General features: G+C 40.9%; 1 protein-coding gene and 1 long non-coding RNA gene across 6 annotated transcripts in view; one reads left to right on the forward strand and one right to left on the reverse strand.

Annotated features, from left to right (window-relative positions):
- The window catches only part of LOC148145354 (uncharacterized), a 66,487-nt gene that overhangs the window by 28,966 nt on the left and 16,229 nt on the right, over positions 1 to 21,292 (reverse strand). The window lies entirely within an intron of this gene.
- The window catches only part of gnb1l (guanine nucleotide binding protein (G protein), beta polypeptide 1-like), a 44,257-nt gene that overhangs the window by 17,023 nt on the left and 5,942 nt on the right, over positions 1 to 21,292 (forward strand). For 4 of the 5 annotated variants that reach the window (XM_043715393.2, XM_043715394.2, XM_043715391.2 and 1 more), the window contains exons 3-6: positions 2,212 to 2,337; positions 12,466 to 12,628; positions 14,028 to 14,126; positions 16,082 to 16,297. In XM_043715393.2, the coding sequence (XP_043571328.1) occupies positions 2,212 to 2,337; positions 12,466 to 12,628; positions 14,028 to 14,126; positions 16,082 to 16,297 (604 nt within the window). The remainder of the gene's footprint in view (positions 1 to 2,211; positions 2,338 to 12,465; positions 12,629 to 14,027; positions 14,127 to 16,081; positions 16,298 to 21,292) is intronic. The other variant, XM_043715396.2, reaches the window with a different exon arrangement.

Consider the following 21,292-nt stretch of genomic DNA (forward strand, 5'->3'; position numbering starts at 1 on the left):
TACTGATTTAGAAGAAATAGTTGATAAAGCATACTTGTGTCTTGGGTGTCAAGCAGTCCTGCAAGGTTTCAGATGCACACACCTTGGTATCTTTGGAATACTTATCTAAATAAACTCCTTTTGTAACTTGATGTCAAAAATAATTTTGTTTTTAAAATGTTTCTTTTGATGTTTTTGTTAAAATGACTTGTGTTTGTCAGGACAGAATGTATTTGTTCCCATTACTGCCCATGACCATCATGTTTTGTATGTAAGAAGTGGATCTTATCTTTTGAATGTAGATCCCAATTTGCATATTTAACAGTAGGCCTGTGCAAGTTTTTTTTAAGAAGTCACATATTCTCACACACTTTCCCAGAATTTAAATGTGACATTCTCTCACATACAAAGAATAGACAAAGATAATGCATTTTTACAGAATGTAATTATCTGAGTCTTGTTATGACTTATGGTCTGCCATGTGGCAGGCCTGGTTTTCTTGAATTGATTTTTACTATCTAAAGTCAAAGTGAGGGTCTTATAAAACAAAGGATTCTCAGTAGGCTGTGCAGATTCTTGCAGCTGAATTTCCATGAAGTTAATTCTTAAGTGAACTTAACTAGACAGGCTATGTACTGTGTCTGCTTCATGTCTCACAGCTTGCTTCTAAGTCTGATTTCCAGACTGTTTTAATTGACAGTTTTGGTGTTTCTAACTGCAAACAGCTTCTAGTTGTTCTCTTTAAGCAGACTGTGAAAACATGGCTGCCTCCTTATGTGACTTTTTCTACAAGTGCAAAGTTGTTTCCTAATGGAGGACTGGTATTCATAGTCATTTTACAGTATGTGTTGTAATTTAATAGCTTTTTAAAAAAAATCCACTTAGCATTTAGATTGGGGAACAAATGAAGATGCAATCAAGGTTGATGAGATTCATTCACTTTCATTACCCATAAATTACTTTTTGACCTTTACTTCCAGATTGACAACCTCCTTACTTCATCCTGTAAAAAGTAATGTAGTTTTTTTGTGTTGGTCCATCCTTTAAATAAAGAGATGAAAACCCCAGATGGTTATGAATGCCACTATTTGATTAGATAATCACTTGAGATGTGGTACTGTAAAAAAAACAAAGTTGTTCCTTATATCTGGTGACTTTATGACTCTATGACTAACCTTCAGATCAAGCTTGAAGACCAGTTTAGTTTTAAAAATTCCTGAATTGGATTGAGAGTATTTTGGAATCAGTTGCACACTACAGAGGCTCAGCAGGACTGTTTAAAATGAAAATACTGATGATAACTATAAAATGAAGAAGCCCATAACTTAGAGAGCTCAGGGGTTGATAGGGAAGAAAGGGAATGTCACATGATTGGAATAGTCGGAATGCGGAAACAAAATATTACAGAAGTGTAGTGTTTTAATACTCTATTACCTACTGAATCGCAAAATATAGTTTCCAATCCCTTTATTATGCATCAAAATCTTTTTTTGTATTCTTTCAGAGAATATGAATGTCACAGACTAGGGTATTTATTATCCATCCACAATTGCACCTTGGAAAAGTGGTTGTGAGTTAGATTCTTGAACTGTTGCAGACCATGGGAACAGGTAGTAACAATGCATTTATGGAAGGGAGTTCCAGAAATTTTGATCCAGAAAAGAATGGCAGTATAGTTCCAAGCCAGGATGATATATAGCTTGCATCTACTGCCCTTGTTCTTCTGGGTAAATAAAGCACTTGAAAATACTTCCAGTTTCTTGGATTTCTTGCATGCAAATCTTTGGTCTTTCTACCCAAAAGTCTCTGCAAGTACACTCAAGTGTCATGTCATTGATCTAAGGTAGCTTCTAAATCTTGTTTCTGCCCTTTTGTGGTGTATAGTTGACATAAATTCAATACTTCTCCTCAGCAAAGTTGAAATTAGGAGCTTTACCAATGAGAGATCATGGGTGTGAGCTTACCCTGTCACTGTTATGCTTTGTCATGCAGTGTCGATGCTGAATTTTGGTGAGCATTCATCAGAATAGAGCACAAACTGGCTCCTGGAAATTTACCTTAACAATGTATGCAGTTATTGTACATGTTAGAGTCAACGTTTGCTGTAAATGAACAGAGTTGCTGTCACCAAATATTACTGAGCTTTTTTTTGCAGAATTAAATAAATTATGAATAAGCCTTTATAATGAGATTCATAACCTTATATTGAACTTATTCATTTTTTTAAAACAGCTCAGCCAATGGACAAATACATATTTGGAACTTAAAGACCCACAGAGCAGATAAAGTGTTGGAAAGCCACAACAAACAGTCTGTTTTATGGATTCATACTTTGCAAGGGAGGAATGGTCTCATCAGGTAATTTCTGTACTAGAAACTGATCCTTCTCAGTAGAAAACAGGTGTATAAATGTAGAAATAAGCTAGATAGGGTGGTTGAAATTCCTGAGAACCAGAAGCTATGCATCCTGTAAGGCAGAGTGAGTTTGATCAAGACTGAATAGGATGGGCTATTTCCCTGGAGTGACGGAGGCTGAGGGGTGACCTTATAGAGGTTTATAAAATCATGAGGGGCATGGATAGTGCGAATAGCCAAGGTCTTTTCCCTGAGGTGTGGGAGTCTAAAGCTAGAGGGCATAGGTTTAAGGTGAGAGGGGAAAGATTTAAAAGGGACCTAAGAGCAACTTTTTCACACACTGAGTGGTGCATGTATAAAATGAGCTGCCAGAGAAAGTGGTGGAGGCTGGTCCAATTACAGTATTTTAAAGGCATCTGGATGGGTGCATGAATAGGAAGAACTTGGAGGGATATGGGCCAAATTCTGATAAATGGGACTAAATTAAGATTTTAAGTTTGCTCACTGAGCTAGAAGGTTTCAGGTGTTTCATCACCATACTTAGGTAAAATCATCAGTCAGCCTCCAGTTACGTGCTGGTGTTATGTCCCAATTTCTATTTGTGTGTCTTGGTTTTTATGGTGGATGATATCATTTCTGGTTCTTTTCTCAGGGGATGATAAATGGGGTCCGTATCGATGTGTTTAATGATAGAGTTCCAGTTATAATGCCAGGCCTCTAGGAATTCCCGTGCATGTTGTCTATTTAGCTTGTCCTATTCTGAATGTGTTGTCCCAGTCAAAGTAGCATCCTTCTTCGTCTGTATGTAAGGGTACTAGTGACAGTGGGTCATGTCATTTGGTGGCTGGTTGGTATTCCTGTATCGTAGTGACTAGTTTTCTGCCTGTTTGTCCAGGTGGCTAGTTTTCTGCCTGTTTGATCGATGTAGGGTTTGTTACAGTCCTTACATGGTATTTTGTAAATGACAGTCATTTTGCTGGTTGTTTGTATAGGGTCCTTTAGGTTCATTAGCCACTGTTTAAGTGTGTTGGTAGGTTTGTGAGCTACCATGATGCTAAGGGGTCTGAGTAGTCTGGAAGTCATTCCAGAGATGCCTTTGATGTAAGGTAATGTGGCTGGAGTTTCTGGGCACCTTGTGTCTGTTTGTTTGGGTTTGTTGTTGAGATTAATTGGGTACCTGTTCTTCCTGAATACACTTTTCTTCGGCTGTTTGTAGTTCCTGGGTGCTGCAGTGTGTTGTGGCTCATTGAAATAATGTCCTGATGCAGCTCCATTTGTGGGTGTTGGGATGATTGTTTCTGTAGTTAAGTATTTGGTATGTGTGTGTTGTTTTTCTGGAGATGGTGGTTTGACGTTCTCCATTAACTATTTGTTCTATTGTGACACCTAAGAATTGGAGTCTGTTGTTATTGTTGTTCTCCTCTTTTGTGAATGTTATGCCAGTAAAGATATTGTTGATGGTATTGTAGGTTTTCTCCAATTTGTTCCGTTTTGTAAACATGAAGGTGTCATCCAAGTAGTGGACCCAAAGTTTGGGTTGGATAGTTGGGAGGGCTATTGTTTGAGTCTCTGCACTACTGCTTCTGCTAGGAGCCCTGAGGTTGGTGATCCCATGGGTGTTCTATTGATTTGTTTGAAGGTCTTGTTTTTGAATGTTATTGAACTTCATATTCAAAAGCAGAGACACATAAATAAATCAATGGAACACCTATGGGATCACCAATATCAGAGTCCCTAGCAGAAGCAGTAGTTCAGAGACTCGAACAAACAGCCCTCCCAACTATCCAACCCAAACTTTGGATCCTCTGCATGGATGACACCTTCATGTTTACAAAACAGAACAAGTTAAAGGAAACCTACAACACCGTCAACAATATCCTTACTGGCATAAAATTCACAGAAAAGGAGGAGAACGACAAGACTCCCATTCCTAGATGTCGCAGTAGATCAACAGTTAATGGAGAACTTCAAACTAGCATCTACAGAAAAACAACACACACAGACCAAATACTTAACTACAGAAACAATCATCCCAACACTCACAAATGGAGCTGCATGAGGATATTATTTCAATGAGCCACAAGTCACTGCAGCACCCAGGAATTACAAACAGCCAGAGAAACATGCTCATACGGTGTTTCAGGAAGAACGGGTATCCAATAAACACAGTCCACCAATTTCTCAACAACAAACACCAGCAATTAGACACAATGCACACACAAACTCTAGCCACATTACCTTACACCAAAGACAGCTCTGAAATGACTTCTACGCTACTCAGACCCCTTGGCATCATGGTAGCCCATAAACCTACCAACACACTTAAACAGTGGCTAATGAACTTAAATGACTCTCTACAAACAACCAGCAAAACGATTGTCATTTACAAAATACCATGCAAGGACTGTAACAAACACTACATCAATCAAAAGGCAGAAAACTAGCCACCAGGATACATGAACAATGACCAGCCACCAAAAGACATGACCTACTATCACTGGTATCGTTATGTAACAGACGTGTAAGGACACCACTTTGACTAAGACAATACATCCATCGTCGGACAAGCTAAACAACATGCACAGGAATTCCTAGAGGCCTGACATTCTAAATGGAACTCCATCATTAAACACATTGATTTGGATCCCATTTACCATCTGCTGAGAAAAAGAACTGGAAATGATATCACCCACCTTAAGAAACCAAGACACATAAATAGAAAGTGGAACATAACACCAGCACTTCACCAGAGGCTCACTGATGATGTTACGCAGTATGGTGACAAAACGTCTGAAAACAAATCTTCCAGCTCAGCAAGCAAACTTACAACCTCAACCTCAACCTGAGTTACAAATCTTCTCAAAAATCAGGACTAAATTAATTTAGGATATCTGGTCGACATGGCTGAATTGGACTGAAGGGCTGTCCAGCATGGAACCAGATCCTATGGCTCTAAGGTTCACTCAAAATAACACTATTATTCAGAGCATGTTGAGGTGGACTAAGTTTCTGTTGATGCTCTGAGATAAGCCAACTCAGTAAAGCATGGAATCAAATTTGGGATCTACCTGGCATAATTGATAAACTCACTGAGCTGCCATAGGACCATTTGCAACACTTAGAGATAGAGGTCATTTCATTGGGCTGGTTAACCAGAGGCACAGGCTAATGCTTAGGGAATATGGGTTTGAACCTCACTTCAACAGCTTCAAATTAATTGTAGTTTGATAGTGATTGTGATTGTCCTAACTATTAATGATTGCTGTAAAAACCCATCTGATTCATCAATGTCCTTTAAGGAAGGAAATCTGCCATCCTTATCAGATCTGCCTACATGTGACTCCAATACACAGCAATACACTTTAAGCTTAACAACATTATGAATGGTCAAGTTAGTCATTCTGTTCAAGGGCAGATTGTGATAGAAAACAAATGCTGGTCTTGTCAGTGATGCTTGAATCCCTGTTAGAATTTTAAAAGATTAACAGAAGAAAAGAAATTAATTTAAGAGAGCTAAATTAGGTAAGTGAGGGATAAAAGCTTTTAATGTTTTATTACGTTGCTTTGTTATAGAGATTTGGTGAAAATCTCTAAATCTAACAAAGTTTTACCTTTACATTATAAACTAAATGACATAAGATATCTCAGATATCCATTGTAGATTGTCTTTTATAGAACCAGGTAGTTCTGTGGCTCATGCTAAGACAACTGATCTCCTGTTATAGAATAAGCATTGTTATACAACTTATTGTCTCTTGATTAAGCAGGAAAAATATGTAATGATATTTCTGTTCTATTTCACTGTCAACTCCTGCCAGAAGTGTGTGTATTTGTACTGTAGAAGGTGTACACATGTTAAGGGGTAGGATTAGGTTCAGTTGTATTGAGCAAGTATTTTGCTGATGCTCTTAATAATACTCCAACTGCCTGAGTCCTTTATTCACCTCTGCTTAGCTTTGGCATACTGACCAACCTCTGATTGACTACTGTTCTCTGTGCTATTCATACTGTCCAACGTAAAGCTTTTGGATCTTATGGTATTTGTCCCTCTTCCTTTGGAGAAATGTTCAGCATATGCTTGAGAACTACCCATGACCGAAATCAGAAGCTTGCACTGAATAAGGAATTGCAGATGTAGGTCTTGGTGCCACTCCACTTTGATGCTTTGTGTCCACAGCATCCTTGAAAGTGGCTGTAGAGTAAAACTTGCACTGTGACTCTTGATTAATACACACTTGGGGTTTACGTTTACGCATGGAAAATGTTTTCTTGGAACACTCGAGAACCACTGGCACCCATGGAATCAACACAGCTTGAATCATTAGTTTTGGAGAGAAGGGACAAATGTTATTCCAAGCCATTGGATACTTTGATGAGTTAGAGTTGTTTAAAAGAAAATTCTCAAACATTTAAATCATTATCACTTAAATGCTTGAATGTTAAAATCATTGCAAACAAAGAAAGCTTTATTGCTAACATCTTACCGAGTGCATGCCCTGTGTAACGTAACCTGTATGCCTCTAAGTCTATTTACAACCTCTGATCTGTACATCCTTGCTTACTACGATCTGCCTGTACTGTTCATAAACAAAGTATTTCGCTGTACTTCAGTACATAGAACATAGAACATCACAGCACAGTACAGGCCCTTCGGCCCTCAATGTTGCGCCAACCTGTCATACCAATCTAAAGCCCATCTAACCTGCACTATTCCATGTACATCCATATGTTTGTCCAATGACGACTTAAATGCACTTAAAGTTGGCGAATCTACTACCATTGCAGGCAAAGCATTCCATACCCTTACTACTCTCCGAGTAAATAAACTGCCTCTGACATCTGTCCTATATCTATCACCCCTCAATTTAAAGCTATGCCCCTTCGTGCTTGCCGTCACCATACTTGGAAAAAGGCTCTCCCTGTCCACCCTATCCATCTAATCAACAGATCACCCATGGGCTCACCGATCTCTGGACTCATAGCAGAAGCAGTAATGCAAAGATTGGAACAAACAGTCTTACCACAAATTCAACCCAAACTCTGGGTCAGATATGTTGATGACACCTTTGTAATCATTAAAAACACAGAAATAGAGAAAACATACCGGACCATCGACGCCACACTCACAGGAATCCGATTCACGAGAGAAGAAGAAAAGGATAACCAACTCCCATTCCTAGACGTGATGGTACAGAGAACACCGAACGGAGAATTCACCACAAAGGTATACAGGAAAGCCACACACACAGACCAAATCCTAAACTATGAAAGCAACCACCCCAACACACAAACGAAGTTGCATCAAGACACTATTCAAAAGGGCCACAACACACTGCAGCACACCAGAACTGCAAAAACAGGAAGAGAAACACCTATACAAGGTATTCGCCAAAAACGGATACCCGCGCAATTTCATCAACAGATGCCTAAGAGAAAGACAACGGAATGAGGACATGCCGCAACCCAAAGGACTAGCCATACTACCATACATCAGGAGCATTTCAGAAATGACAGCCAGACTACTGCGACCACTAGGACTTATAACAGCACACAAACCAACTGCCACCCTCAGACAACAACTCACCAGAACGAAGGACCCGATACCCAGCATGAGCAAAACTAATGTAGTGTACAAAATCCCATGCAAGGACTGCACAAAACACTATATAGGACAAACAGGAAGACAGCTAACGATCCGCATCCATGAACATCAACTAGCCATGAAACGCCACCACCAGCTATCCTTTGTAGCCACACACGCAGACGACAAGCAACATGAATTCGACTGGGACAACACTACCATTATAGGGCAAGCCAAACAGAGAACAGCCAGGGAATTCCTAGAAGCATGGCACTCATCCACAAACTCCATCAACAAACACATCGACCTGGACCCAATATACCGACCACTACAGCGGACAGCTGAAACTGACAACTGGAAGCGGCAGGGACAGGCCACTATAAATGCCAGAGGAAACACCACAGAAGCGCTTCACAGGAGGCTCCCAAGCACTGAGGATGTCACCTAGACAGGGGACGAAACATTTGCAACAAAAATTTCCAGCTCGGCGAACAGAACCACAACAACCCTATCTAACCCTTTGATTATCTTATATATCTCTATTAAGTCACCTCTCAACCTTCTTCTCTCCAACGAAAACAGCCTCCAGTCCCTCAACCTTTCCTCGTAAGACCTCCCCTCCATACCAGACAACATCCTAGTAAATCTCTTCTGCACCCTTTCCAAAGCTTCCACATCCTTCTTATAATGTGGTGACCAGAACTGTACACAATACTCCAAGTGTGGTCGCACCAGAGTTTTGTACAGCTGTAGCATAACCTCATGGTTCCGGAACTCGATCCCTCTATTAATACAAGCTAAAACACTGAATGCCTTCACAACAACTCTGTCAACCTGAGTGGCAACTTTCAAGGATCTGTGTACCTGGACACTGAGATCTCTCTCTGATCATCTACACTACCAAGAATCTTACCATTAGCCCAGTACTTTGCATTCCGGTTACTCCGACCAAAGTGAATCACCTCACACTTGTCCACATTAAACTCCATTCGCCATCTCTCAGCCCAGCTCTGCAGCTTATCTATGTCTCTCTGTAACCTACAACATCCTTCGTCACTATCCACAACTCCACCGACCTTAGTGTCGTCTGCGAATTTACTAAACCACCCTTCTACGCCCTCATCCAGGTCATTTATAAAAATGATGAACAGCAATGGACCCAACACCGACCCTTGTGGTACACCACTAGTAACTGGACTCCAGGATGAACATTTCCCATCAACCACCGCCCTCTGTCTTCTTTCAGCAAGCCAATTACTGATCCAAACTGCTATATCTCCCACAATCCCATTCCTCCACATTTTGTACAATAGCCTACTGTGGGGAACCTTATCGAACGCTTTGCTGAAATCCATAAACACCACATCAATCGGTTTACTCTCATCTACCTGTTTGGTCACCTTCTCAAAGAACTCAATAAGGTTTGTGAGGCACGACCTACCCTTCACAAAACCATGCTGACTATCCCTAATCAAATTATTCTTTTCTAGATGATTATAAATCCTATCTCTTATAACCTTTTCCAACACTTTACTAACAACTGAAGTAAGGCTCACTGGTCTATAATTACCAGGGTTGTCTCTACTCCCCTTCTTGAACAGGAGAACCACATTTGCTATCCTCCAGTCTTCTGGCACTATTCCTGTAGACAATGATGATTTAAAGATCAATGTCAAAGGCTCGGCAATCTCCTCCCTGGCTTCCCAGAGGATCCTAGGATAAATCCCTTCCGGCCCAGGGGAATTATCTATTTTCACACTCTGCAGGAATTCTAATACTTCTTCCTTGTGAACCTCAATCCCACCTAGTCTAGTAGCCTGTATCTCAGTATTCTCCTCGACAACATTGTCGTTTTCTAGAGTGAATACTGTTGAAAAGTATTCATTTAGTGCTTCCCCTATCTCCTCTGACTCCACACACAACTTCCCACTACTATCCTTGATTTGCCCTAATCTTACTCTCATCATTCTTTTATTCCTTAAATACCTATAGAAAGCCTTAGGGTTTACCCTGATCCTATCCACCAACAACTTCTCATGTCTCCTCCTGGCTCTTCTGAGCTCTCTCTTTAGGTCTTTCCTGGCTACCTTGTAATCCTCAAGCGCCCTAACTGAGCCTTCCACATCTCATCCTAACATAAGCCTTCTTCTTCCCCTTGACCAGAGATTCCACTTCCTTCATAAACCACGGCTCCCGTACTCTACAGCTTCCTCCCTGCCTGACAGGTACATACATATCTAGGACACTCAGGAGCCTTTCCTTGAATAAGCTCCACATTTCTAATGTGCCCATCCCCTGCAGTTTCCTTCCCCATCCTATGCTTCCGAAATTTTGCCTAATCACATCATAATTGCCTTTCCCCCAGCTGTAACTCTTGCCCAGTGGTATACACCTATCCCTTTCTATCACTAAAGTAAACATAACAGAATTGTGATTGCTATCACCAAAGTGTTCACCTCCTTCCAAGTCTAACACCTGGCCGGGCTTGTTACACAGTACTAAATCTAATGTGGCTTTGCCCCTTGTTGGCCTGTCTACATACTGTGTCAGGAAGCCCTCCTGCACACACTGGACAAAAACTGACCCATCTATAGTACTCGTACTATAGTGTTCCCAGTCAATATTTGGAAAGTTGAAGTCCCCCACGACAACTACCCTGTCTCTCTCACTCCTATCGAGAATCATCTTTGCTATCCTTTCCTCTACATCTCTGAAACAATTCGGAGGCCTATAGAAAACTCCCAACAGGGTGACCTCTCCTTTCCTGTTTCTAACCTCAGCCCATACTACCTCAGTTGATGAGTCCCCTAACATCCTTTCTGCAACTGCAATACTATCCTTGATCAACAATGCCACATCTCCCCCTCTTTTACCATCTTCTCTGTTCTGACTGAAACATGTAAATCCTGGAACCTGCAACAACCATTCCTGTCCCTGCTCTATCCATGTCTCCGAAATGGCCACAGCATCGAAGTCCCAGGTACCAACCCATGCTGCAAGTTCATCCACCTTATTCCGGATGCTCCTGGCATTGACGTAGACACACTTCAAACCAACTTCTTGCTTGCCGGTGCCATCTTGCATCCCTGAAACTTGATTTTCGACCTCCCTACTCTCAACCTTTTCTATACTCGAACTACAATTTTGGTTCCCATCCCCCTGCTCGATTAGTTTAAACCCACCCCAATAGCCTTAGCGAATTCCCCCCCCAGGATATTGGTACCCCTCTGGTTCAGATGAAGACCATCCTGCTTGTAGAGGTCCCACCTACCTCAGAAAGAGCCCCAAGAATCCAAAACCCTCCCTCCTGCACCATCCCTGTAGCCACGTGTTCAACTCCTCTCTCTCCCTATTCCTCGCCTCACTAGCACGTGGCATGGGCAACAAACCAGAGACAACAACTCTGTTCGCCCTAGCTCTAAGCTTCCTTCCTAGCTCCCTGAATTTCTGCCTTAAGTCCCCATCTCTCTTCCTACCTATGTTGTTGGTGCCTATGTGGACCACGATTTGGGGCTGCTCCCCCTCCCCCTTAAGGATCCCAAAAACATGCTCAGAGACATCACGAACCCTGGCACCTGGGAGACAACATACCAACCGTGAGTCTCTCTCATCCCCACAGAACCTCCTATCTGTCCCCCTAACTATGGAGTCCCCAATGACTACTGCTCTGCTCCTCTTCCCCCTTCCCTTCTGAGCAGCAGAGACAGACTCTGTGCCAGAGCCCTGTGCCCCACTGCTTTGCTCTGGTAAGTCCCCCTCCCCCCCCCCCCCCCCCCCCCAACAGTATCCAAAATGGTATACTTATTGTTGAGGGGAATGGCCACAGGGGGTCCCTGCACTGCCTGCCGGTTCCCTTTCCGTCCCCTGACTGTAACCCATCTGTCTTTTTCTTGTACCTGAGGAGTGACTACCTCTCTGTAAATCCTCTCAATAACCCCCTCTGGGGTTATTGAATGATCCCCTGAATGATCCGAAGTTCATCCAGCTCCAGCTCCAGTTCCCTAACACGGTTTTCAAGGAGCTGGAGTTGGGTGCACCTTCCGCAGATGTAGTTAGCAGGGACACTAGTGGTGACCCTTACCTCCCACATTCTGCAGGAGGAACGTTCAACTGCCCTCACCTCCATTCTCACTATTCTAAATTCCCAAAGAGACTGTTGAAAAATAAGGAATAAAAAATAAACTCGTTATCTTACAACTCTGGAGCACAGAACCTTTTTTTTGGTTAGAGGAGGAGGATGGGTGGGAGACACTACCTGAGTAGTGTTTCGGGTAACGCAACCACACAAATATATGACTTCCCAGAAGTCCTTCGCTCCTCCCTCGCACCTCTCAGCAAATGGAGGCCCAATTCCTGAGGTAAGTCCCGTTTAATGGGGGAAAACTCACCCTTCCCGGAAGCCCTCGCTTTACCACTCCTTCTCTCCTTGCCGCTCTGGCAATATCATGTGACAATCAATCAATCATTCAATCAATGCAAATTATTGTTAATCTAATGAAAATGTAGCCATGATTTTACTTGTTTTGATGTGTTCCATATTTTCATTACAGTCAAGGTCGTGATGCAGCAGTCTCCACTTGGGACCTGTCAGAAGGGCGCACTGCAGTGATAGACTCCATTCCTTTGGATAGTTATGGATTCTGCCAGTGCTCACTAATGCAAGAAGGTGTTGGCCATTACCTTCTTGCTTCCCCAGGCAGCACCTCCTCAGAAGTAATTATATAACTTACCATGTGCATGTGATAATCAAAGTACACAGACAGGAACTGCCCTCACTCGTGGTCTGTTCAGATAAGCTCTCATGAATATTATAATTCAGTGCTCAGTCCTTTTTTTAACGTTGTCTCAACCTTGTTTACTAGCATACATGTGGACCATGGAAAGAGTTGTTGTATCACATATAAGCAGGAACATACTTGAGTGAAGTGTTATCACCATTCGACAAGAAGAGATAAGGAATAATAGTCAAAATGTTGAGTTTTGCTTGACAAATATTCTCAATATGAAACATTTATACAAAAAGTTAATGTAAACCATGGAATACGAATACATACGGCATTATATTTAATTTTAATCTTATTTGTGTTTTTGGAATGAAAGTAGAGGTCGTTCTGCTATAAAGTGCATCTCATTAACACAAATTCAGTGTAGTGCAATTGACAAATTGGGGACACTGTTTCTAAAGCATGAACTTTTAAAATGTGTGTTGGCTGTTATGCGATTACATTGCCAACACTTGAAGTGGTGTTTCTAAAGTGCAATTTATTTTTCTCTATAATGCGGGGTTGCACTATCCCGTTACAGAAGAACTACCTGTAATCAGCTTTTTGTGCATATCTATCGTAACTAAATAGAGCACTTATATTGCAAGATTATCTGTGGCAACTTGAATAGACAGTCAAATAGTGATTAATTAAAGCATACAGTGAAAGTATTATTTCTGCAAGGTTACATTATTAGGTTGGAGAAAGTGAGGACTGCAGATGCTGGAGATCAGAGCTGAAAAATGTGTTGCTGGAAAAGTGCAGTAGGTCAGGCAGCATCCAAGGAGCAGGAGAATCGACGTTTCGGGCATAAGCCCTTCTTCAGAACCGAAACGTCGATTCTCCTGCTCCTTGGATGCTGCCTGACCTACTGCGCTTTTCCAGCAACACATTTTTCAGCTCTGCATTATTAGGTTGCCAAACTGGCAGCTTTTTATTTTAGATTATTACCTTTCGGATTGTTCTGCTTTCAATAAACTCTTGTGATTTTTCATCTTCCGTTATTATACACCAAGTATTATGTCTGCCAGTTTTGACAGACAACGTTTCTGGTTCCCATTTCTTCTTTTTTAAAACAGTGCCTCCAGGTATCCCTTTTGGAACAGTACACAGGAGTAGTGTGATTGTTTACATTCAGAGAACAATGAATGTATTGAACCAGGCTAATAATTTGGATGGAGACAAACCATTTCTTAATTAGTAACAATGTCATTTTTGCTTTGCAATAAGATAACATAGACCAGCTATGTTCTTTCTTAATTATTGCCCATGGCGTTTTATGTATGATGCAATAAAATTAGGCCTAGCATAGCGCTCAGTCGATGACTTTTTTCCCTTCTGCAACATAGGTAAAGATTTTAGACTTACCTAAGAAGACGCCAGTCTGGGTGCTAAAGCCGCCAGCAGATGCTAAATTGGGCATGCCTATGTGTCTGAAACTGTGGCAGGTAACACATAACTAAATATGTTGCGGAAACCTGAACACTGACTCATTTTGCCTTCAGCATGTGATTCATGTTTTGATCAGGTGCTCTTTTTGTTTTCTGTTTAGCTTGTCTTCAATTCATCTAGAAAACTATAATTTTCCAGAGCACAGATGCACTTAGTAGACAGTTGAGCAGCAGGCACTGTTTATTTCGTGCGTGTGTGTGGGGTGGGGCCTGAGTTGTTGGCTGCGGTGTTTGGCATGTTGTCAATATCACGAGCAGGAAATGATAATATTGGCTTTAGACTATTTTGGGATTAAAAAGGCACTCCTTCAACAAAGATACTTGATTACAAAAGCTACTGGTTATGTACCTTCTGTGATAATTTTAAATACATTTCAATATCTCACTGAAGACTGAGAATATTTTTAGGCAGCTCTGGCCCTGAAGTTTGTGTGGAATTTTGGTATGTGTCTAATGATATTGGAGCCAAATATATATATTTCTGAAATTAGTACCTTTACTCAGCCTTGATTTAACACTTTGTACATTGCTAAATATTCACATTGATGGTTATTAAATGCCCGCATTGTCTTCCTTTATTGTTAAATCATTGAAGTACCTATTCACAGCAGGAGGATGGAGAATTGGTAGACATCTCATTAAGTTTTTTTTTCAAAGCAGTGTCCATTGGATTTTGATGAAGTGTCACTGATCCTCCTGATATGTCTTTGATGTTTTTCCATCCATCCCAACTGGTTTCCATACTCTTTGGATTGGTTTTAATGCTTCACACCTATTATGATGGATTTTCATTTGTATATCTGCCTTTGGCCCATAATTCTTAAATTTTTGTTCAGCAAAAAATTGTATCTTTCTCAGATTTAAATGAACAAATAATCTAGCATTCACTTTCCTTTGCCTTGAGGACCCTGGTAACATTTGTCTACGAAAAAAATGCATTTAGCAGGCAACTTATTTTTGCTTGTGATTTAGAGATGCTGGTGTTGGACTGGGGTGTCCAAAGTTAAAAATCACACAACACCAGGTTAAAGTCCAACATGTTTAATGGGAAGCTCTAGCTTTCGGAGTGCTGCTCCTTCATTAGGTGGTTCATCAACCACCTGACGAAGGAGCAGTGCTCCGAAAGCTAGTGCTGCCCATTAAACCTGTTGGACTATAACCTGATGTTGCGTGATTTTTAACTTTATTTTTGCTTAGTAATTTTATTGATATCCAAAATGTGGATGCACTTGGAGGCTGTTGGGAGGGTTTACAAACTTTGCCAAGGATTTTGCACAGTTTTTTTGGAATACAAGCTAAACAATTCAAATCGTACTGCAAATCAGTGAATAACTGCAATGCATAAATAACTTCTGTTTTATCAACAGAATCAGGATTGTGACCTGTGCAGGAAAGCATTATAAAAGGGTGCAGTGATATTGGGCAAAATTAATAGACAAAAGCAAAACAAACGTAATGTAAATAGCCCAGGAATGACCAAGATGAGGAAGAAATGAAATGCATTAAAAGAAGTGTTACAGATGGGTATGAGGAATTAAAGAATAAAAATGAAATAGGTGAGAAACTGAAAGGAAAAGGAGAATAAAATTGGTTTTCTGAACTGTTAAGAGCTGGGCCTGTAAGAAAATCAGTTAATCCGTATAACACAGCACTAATGATAATGGAGGACTAATGCTTTCTCACCTACTGAAATTTGAGTTAACCGGGACATTGCGAAAGGAGTGGGCCACTTAGCCCATTGAGCCTGTTCCAATATGTTGGAAATTCTGCAGCACTTTTCTGGATAAGATTTTATTTTTTACTGATACATTTTCTGTAGCAACATTGTGATAAATATAAGTTTTTTAAAAAATCTTTAATTGCTATCAAAAAGAGTTGCATTAAATCTGATTTTTAGCAGCGACCTGAATTTCATGCTACATTACTATCCCTTTCTTTGTCTTTCTGACTAGCCTCCTTCCGGTTCTCGGCCTTTGTTACTGGTTGGATATGAGAATGGGTCTTTGACCCTCTGGGACCTATCAGAAAAGAAAATGTTGAGCCATCTTGCCTGCCACAATGAACCAATCATGTGTCTTGACTTCGACCCAGAGAGGGCCAAGGGTATCTCTGGCTCCTCAGAAAAGCTTCTCAGTTCCTGGGGACTTGACAACCAACAGAATCTTAAGGTTAGCAACAATGACCTGTGTGTCATTTATTCAGTGTTACACCAACATTCTGATATGCTGAAAAAATATTTAGTCACGAAGGGGAGTTTTTGCAGAACCCAAGCTAATTAATCATTTACCAGTTACAATATGAGTGCAGAGTATGTTATCTATATTGTCATCTTATCAGGCATTGAAATTAATGATTTTTGTTTATGCTCTGCCTTTTTGAAGTTACTATTCTAAGTTATTGCAATATTAAATGTTCGTTTTAGGGTTGAAAAATTAATCTTTTATAAATCTTTGCGTATTCCACTTTGTTTTTGTTGCCAGAAAATATGTATGCAAGTTGCATAGCAGGCTCCATCTGCTAAAGATTCAAAAGAAGGCTAAAGTTGTGGATTGCCTCTTGCTAGCATTTTGTATGTTGGCCTGAGTTCATCCACATATTCTGATTTTCAGGCAGACCCAATAACAAACAAGCTGGCAATCACAAAACCAATAACATATTTAAAAATCTGCTTCACCATCTTTGTAATTAAAAAACCATTAGAATGTCATGATGTTGATGTGTTTATTGTTAAATATTATCAATTCTAAGATTTTTAATGTTGCATTTCTGAAGATATGAGAGTGTGCATTCATGCTGAGAATTATTTTATTTCCCCAAGGTTAAATGATCTGGCTGTACCTGTAATATCTGTTCATTGTACTTCAGTGAACAATAGCTCAAAACTTAGAGTCATAACCGCAGTTATTATCATAGTTTGAAATATGCTTTTTGCACCAAATTATTTATTTACTGTTATTGTTATTATTTTAGTTATTATTCAAGCGTATTGTACATATCAGAAGAACATTAGAAATAGAAACAAAATTGCACCATATGTCCCCTTGTGTCTGCTTCAGTGGATGCATAGAAATTAGGAGCAGGAGTGGGCTGAGGAAGGGCATGTGCCCGAAACGTCGAATCTCCTTTTCCCTAGATGCTGTCTGACCTGCTGTGCTGTTCCAGCAATAAAGTTTCAGCTTTGATCTCCAGCGTCTGCAGACCTCACTTTCTCCTCCTAGGAGCAGGAGTGGGCCTTTCAGGCCTGCTCCTCTATTCATCCAACTCAATACCCTGTTTCTGCTTTCTCCCCATATGTTTTGATCCCTTTTAGCCCCAAGAACTATATCTACCTCCTCTTGAAAACATTCAATGTTTTGGCCTGAGCTGCATTTTGAGGCAGAGAATTCCACAGGCTGACCACATTTCTGCACATCTCACATTGTGGCTGGCCTTCTACCTTAACTCCACTTTTTTACCTGCCCACTATATCCCTTGATTCTGAGAGATCAAGCATTTTGCCTCTTTTCAACAACGAAGTGTCTATGATCCTTTGGAGGCAGAGAATCCAAAGATTCACAACACTCTAGAGAAAAAAAGATTTCTTAATGATTGACCCCTTATCATGATATTGTGCCCACGTTCTAGATTCTCCATGAAGAGGAAATAACCTCAATATCTGGACTGTCGAGCCCCTCAGTGTTTTGTATATTTGAATTAAGTCACTTCAAATTCCTTTAAACTATAGAAAGTATAAGCCCAAATTACTCAGCCTCTGATCATAGGACAAATCCTCTCATTCCAGTTTTGTGACTTTTTGTTTGTACCATCTCTTTCTCTTAGTAAGGTATTTGATAAGGTACCTCATGGCAGGCTGGTAGAGAAGGTTGAGTCTCAGGGGATCTGGGGTGAGCTGCCTAGATGGATACAAAACTGGCTTGGTCATAGAAAACAGACAGTAGAGTTGGAAGGGTGCTTTTCGGAATGGAGATCAGTAACTAGTGGTGTTCCACATGGGATAAGTGCTGGGACCTTTGTTGTTTGTATTATGTAAAAATGATCTGCAGGAAAATGTAGGCAGTCTGGTTAGTAAATTTGTTGATGACACAAAAATTGGTGAATTGCATCTAATGAGGAGGATTGTCAAAAGATACAGTGGGATATTGATAGATTGCAGAGTATTGACAGATGGAGTGTAATCCAGAAAAATGCAAGGTGAAGCATTTTGAAAGATCAAATCCAGGTGGGAATTATATAATAAATGGGAGAATCCCTTAGCAGCATTGACACACAGAGGAATAGAACATAGAATATTACAGCCGTTCGGCCTTCAGTGTTGCACCGACCTGTGAAACCAATCTGAAGCCCACCTAACCTACACTATTCCATTATTGCCCATATAATTATCCAATGACCATTGAAATGCCCTTAAAGTTGGCGAGTCTACTACTGTTACAGGCAGGACATTTCATGCCCTTACTACTCCCTGAGTAAAGAAACTACCTCTGACATCTGTTCTATGTCACACCTCAGTTTAAAACTATGTCCCCTTGTGCTAGCCATCACTATCCAAGGAAAAAGGCTCTCACTGTCCACTCTATCTAATCCTCTGATTATCTTATATGTCTCCATTAAGTCACCTCTCAACCTTCTTTTCTCTAACAAAAACAGCCTCAAGTCCCTCAGCCTTTCCTCATAAGACCTTCCCTCCATACTAGGCAACATCCTGATAAGTCTCCTCTGCACCCTTTTCAATGTTTCCACATCCTTCCTGTTACATGGCGACCAGAATTGTATGCAGTACTCCAAGTGTGGCCGCACTAGAATTTTGTACAGCTGTAACATGACCTCATGCCTCTGAAACCCAGTTCCTTTACCAATGAAAGCTAACACACCGTATGCCTCCTTAACCACCATATCAACCTGGGTGGCAACTTTCAGGGATCGATATACATGCACACTGAGACCTCTCTACTCATCCACACTACCAAGAATCTTATCATTTGCCCAGTACTCTATACAGGGGATTCTTGTTACTCCTTTCAAAGTGAATCATCTCTCACTTTTCCACATTAAGCTCCATTTGCCCCGTCTCAGTCCAACTCTGCAGCTTATCTATGTCCCTCTGTACCCTGCAACATCCTTCGACACTGTCCACAATCTGGGTGCACAGGTCCACAGATTCCAGAAAGTGGCAACAGGTGGACAAGATGGTCAAGAAGGCATACAGCATGTTTGGTTTCATTGGCCAGGGCCAATGTTGGCAAGTTGGCAATGTTGGCAAGGTTGGCAAGTTATGTTACAGCTGTATAAAACTTTAGTTAGGCCACATTTGGAATATTGCATGCAGTCTGTCGCCACAATATCAGAAGGGCATGGATGCTTTGGAGAGGGTGCGAAGGTTTGCCATGATGTTGCATATCTGGAGGGTTTTAGTTTTGAGGTGGGGTTTGATGAAACTTAGATCCTTTTCACGGGAAAGACAGAGGCTGAGGGGGGGACCTGATGGAAGTCTACAGAATTGAGAGGCATGTATAGGGTAGGTAGTCAGAGACTTTTTCCTGGGGTGGAAAGGTCAACTAAGAGAACGCACGGGTTCAAGGTGAAAGAGGGAAAGTTTTGGGGAGAAATGCAGGGAACATGATTCACACAGAATGTTGTGGTGCCTGAAAGGCACTGCCAGTGGAGGTGATGGAAACAGGAACATCATCAAGATATGCCTTAAATGTTGCTCGACCCATGAATATGAGGTGAACAGAGGGATAGATACTGCACATGGGCAATAAGTAGTAGGTCTAAGTAAGGAATAGGAATTGGCACAGGCTCAGTGGGCCAAAGAGCCTGTTCCTGTGCTATATTGTATTGCATTATATCTTCTAGACAGAGTGACTAAGGTAAACATTGATATTTGGAGGATGAGAAAGGGGATTTATTATTGAGAAATGAGGAAATAGCCGAGGCATTGAACAGGGATTTTGCGGTGGTCTTCATAGTGGAGGACGCAAATAATATACTGGTAATTGATGACAAGGAGACTAAGGTAGGTGAGTTCTTAGAAACTATAGTTATCACGAATGAAGTAAAGTTGGGCAAGCTAATGGGGCTAAAGGTAGACAAGTCTCCTCGCCCTGATGGAATCCATCCCAGGGTACTAAAAGAAATGGCAGGAGAAAAAGCAAATGCGCTTACGGTAATTTTGCAAAATACACTGCACTCTGGGGCAGTTCCAGCAGATTGGAAGGAAGCAAATGCGGTGCCACTGTTTAAAAAAGGTAGACACAACATGGGGAATTACAGAGCAGTTAACTTAACTTCTGTAGAGTGGAAATTGCTAGAATCTATTATCAAGGAAGAAATTGCAAGACATATAGATAGAAATTGTCCCATCGAGCAGATGCAGCATGGGTTCATAAAAGACAGTCATGCTTAGCTAATTTACTGAAATTCTATGAAAATATTACGAGCACGGTAAACAATGGCCACCCAGTAGATGTGGTGTATCTGGATTTCCAAAATCCATTCAACAGGGTGCCGCACAAGAGGTTGCTGCATAAGATAAAGGTGCACGGTGTTATCGACAATATATTAGCATGGATAGAGGATTGGTTAATTACCAGGAAACAAAGAGTGGGGATAAATGAATATTTTTCTGGTTGGCAGTCAGTGATTAGTGGTGTGCCTCAGGGATCAGTGTTGGGACTACAATTGTTTACAATTAAAATAGATGATTTGGAGTTGGAGACCACGTGTAATGTGTCAAGGTTTGCGGATGACACTAAGAAGAGTGGTAAAGCAATGTTCAGAGGACTTTGAAAGTTTGCAAAGGGATATAGATAATTTAAGTGAGTGGGCAAAAATCTGGCAGATGGATACAATGTTGATAAATGTGAAGGCATCCATTTTGGTAGGAATATCAGTAAAAAGGACTATTATTTGAACAGTAAAAAATTTGCAGCATGCTGCTGTATAGAGGGACCTGAATATCCTTGTGCATGAATTATAGAGGGTTGGTTTGCAGGTGCAACAGGTAATTAAGAAGGCAAATGGAATTTTCTCATTCATTGCTAGAGGGATTGAGTTTAATAGCAGGGATGTTATGTTGCAGCTGTATCGGGTGCTGTTGAGACCACACCTGGAGTACTGCATCCAGTTTTGGTCTCCTTACTTGAGAATGGATGTACTGGCAC

Source organism: Chiloscyllium plagiosum, unplaced genomic scaffold (genome assembly GCF_037043375.1).
Source record: "Chiloscyllium plagiosum isolate Xiang-an unplaced genomic scaffold, Cpla_swu_hap1 HiC_scaffold_24, whole genome shotgun sequence".
In the NCBI taxonomy this organism is placed as follows: domain Eukaryota; kingdom Metazoa; phylum Chordata; class Chondrichthyes; order Orectolobiformes; family Hemiscylliidae; genus Chiloscyllium; species Chiloscyllium plagiosum.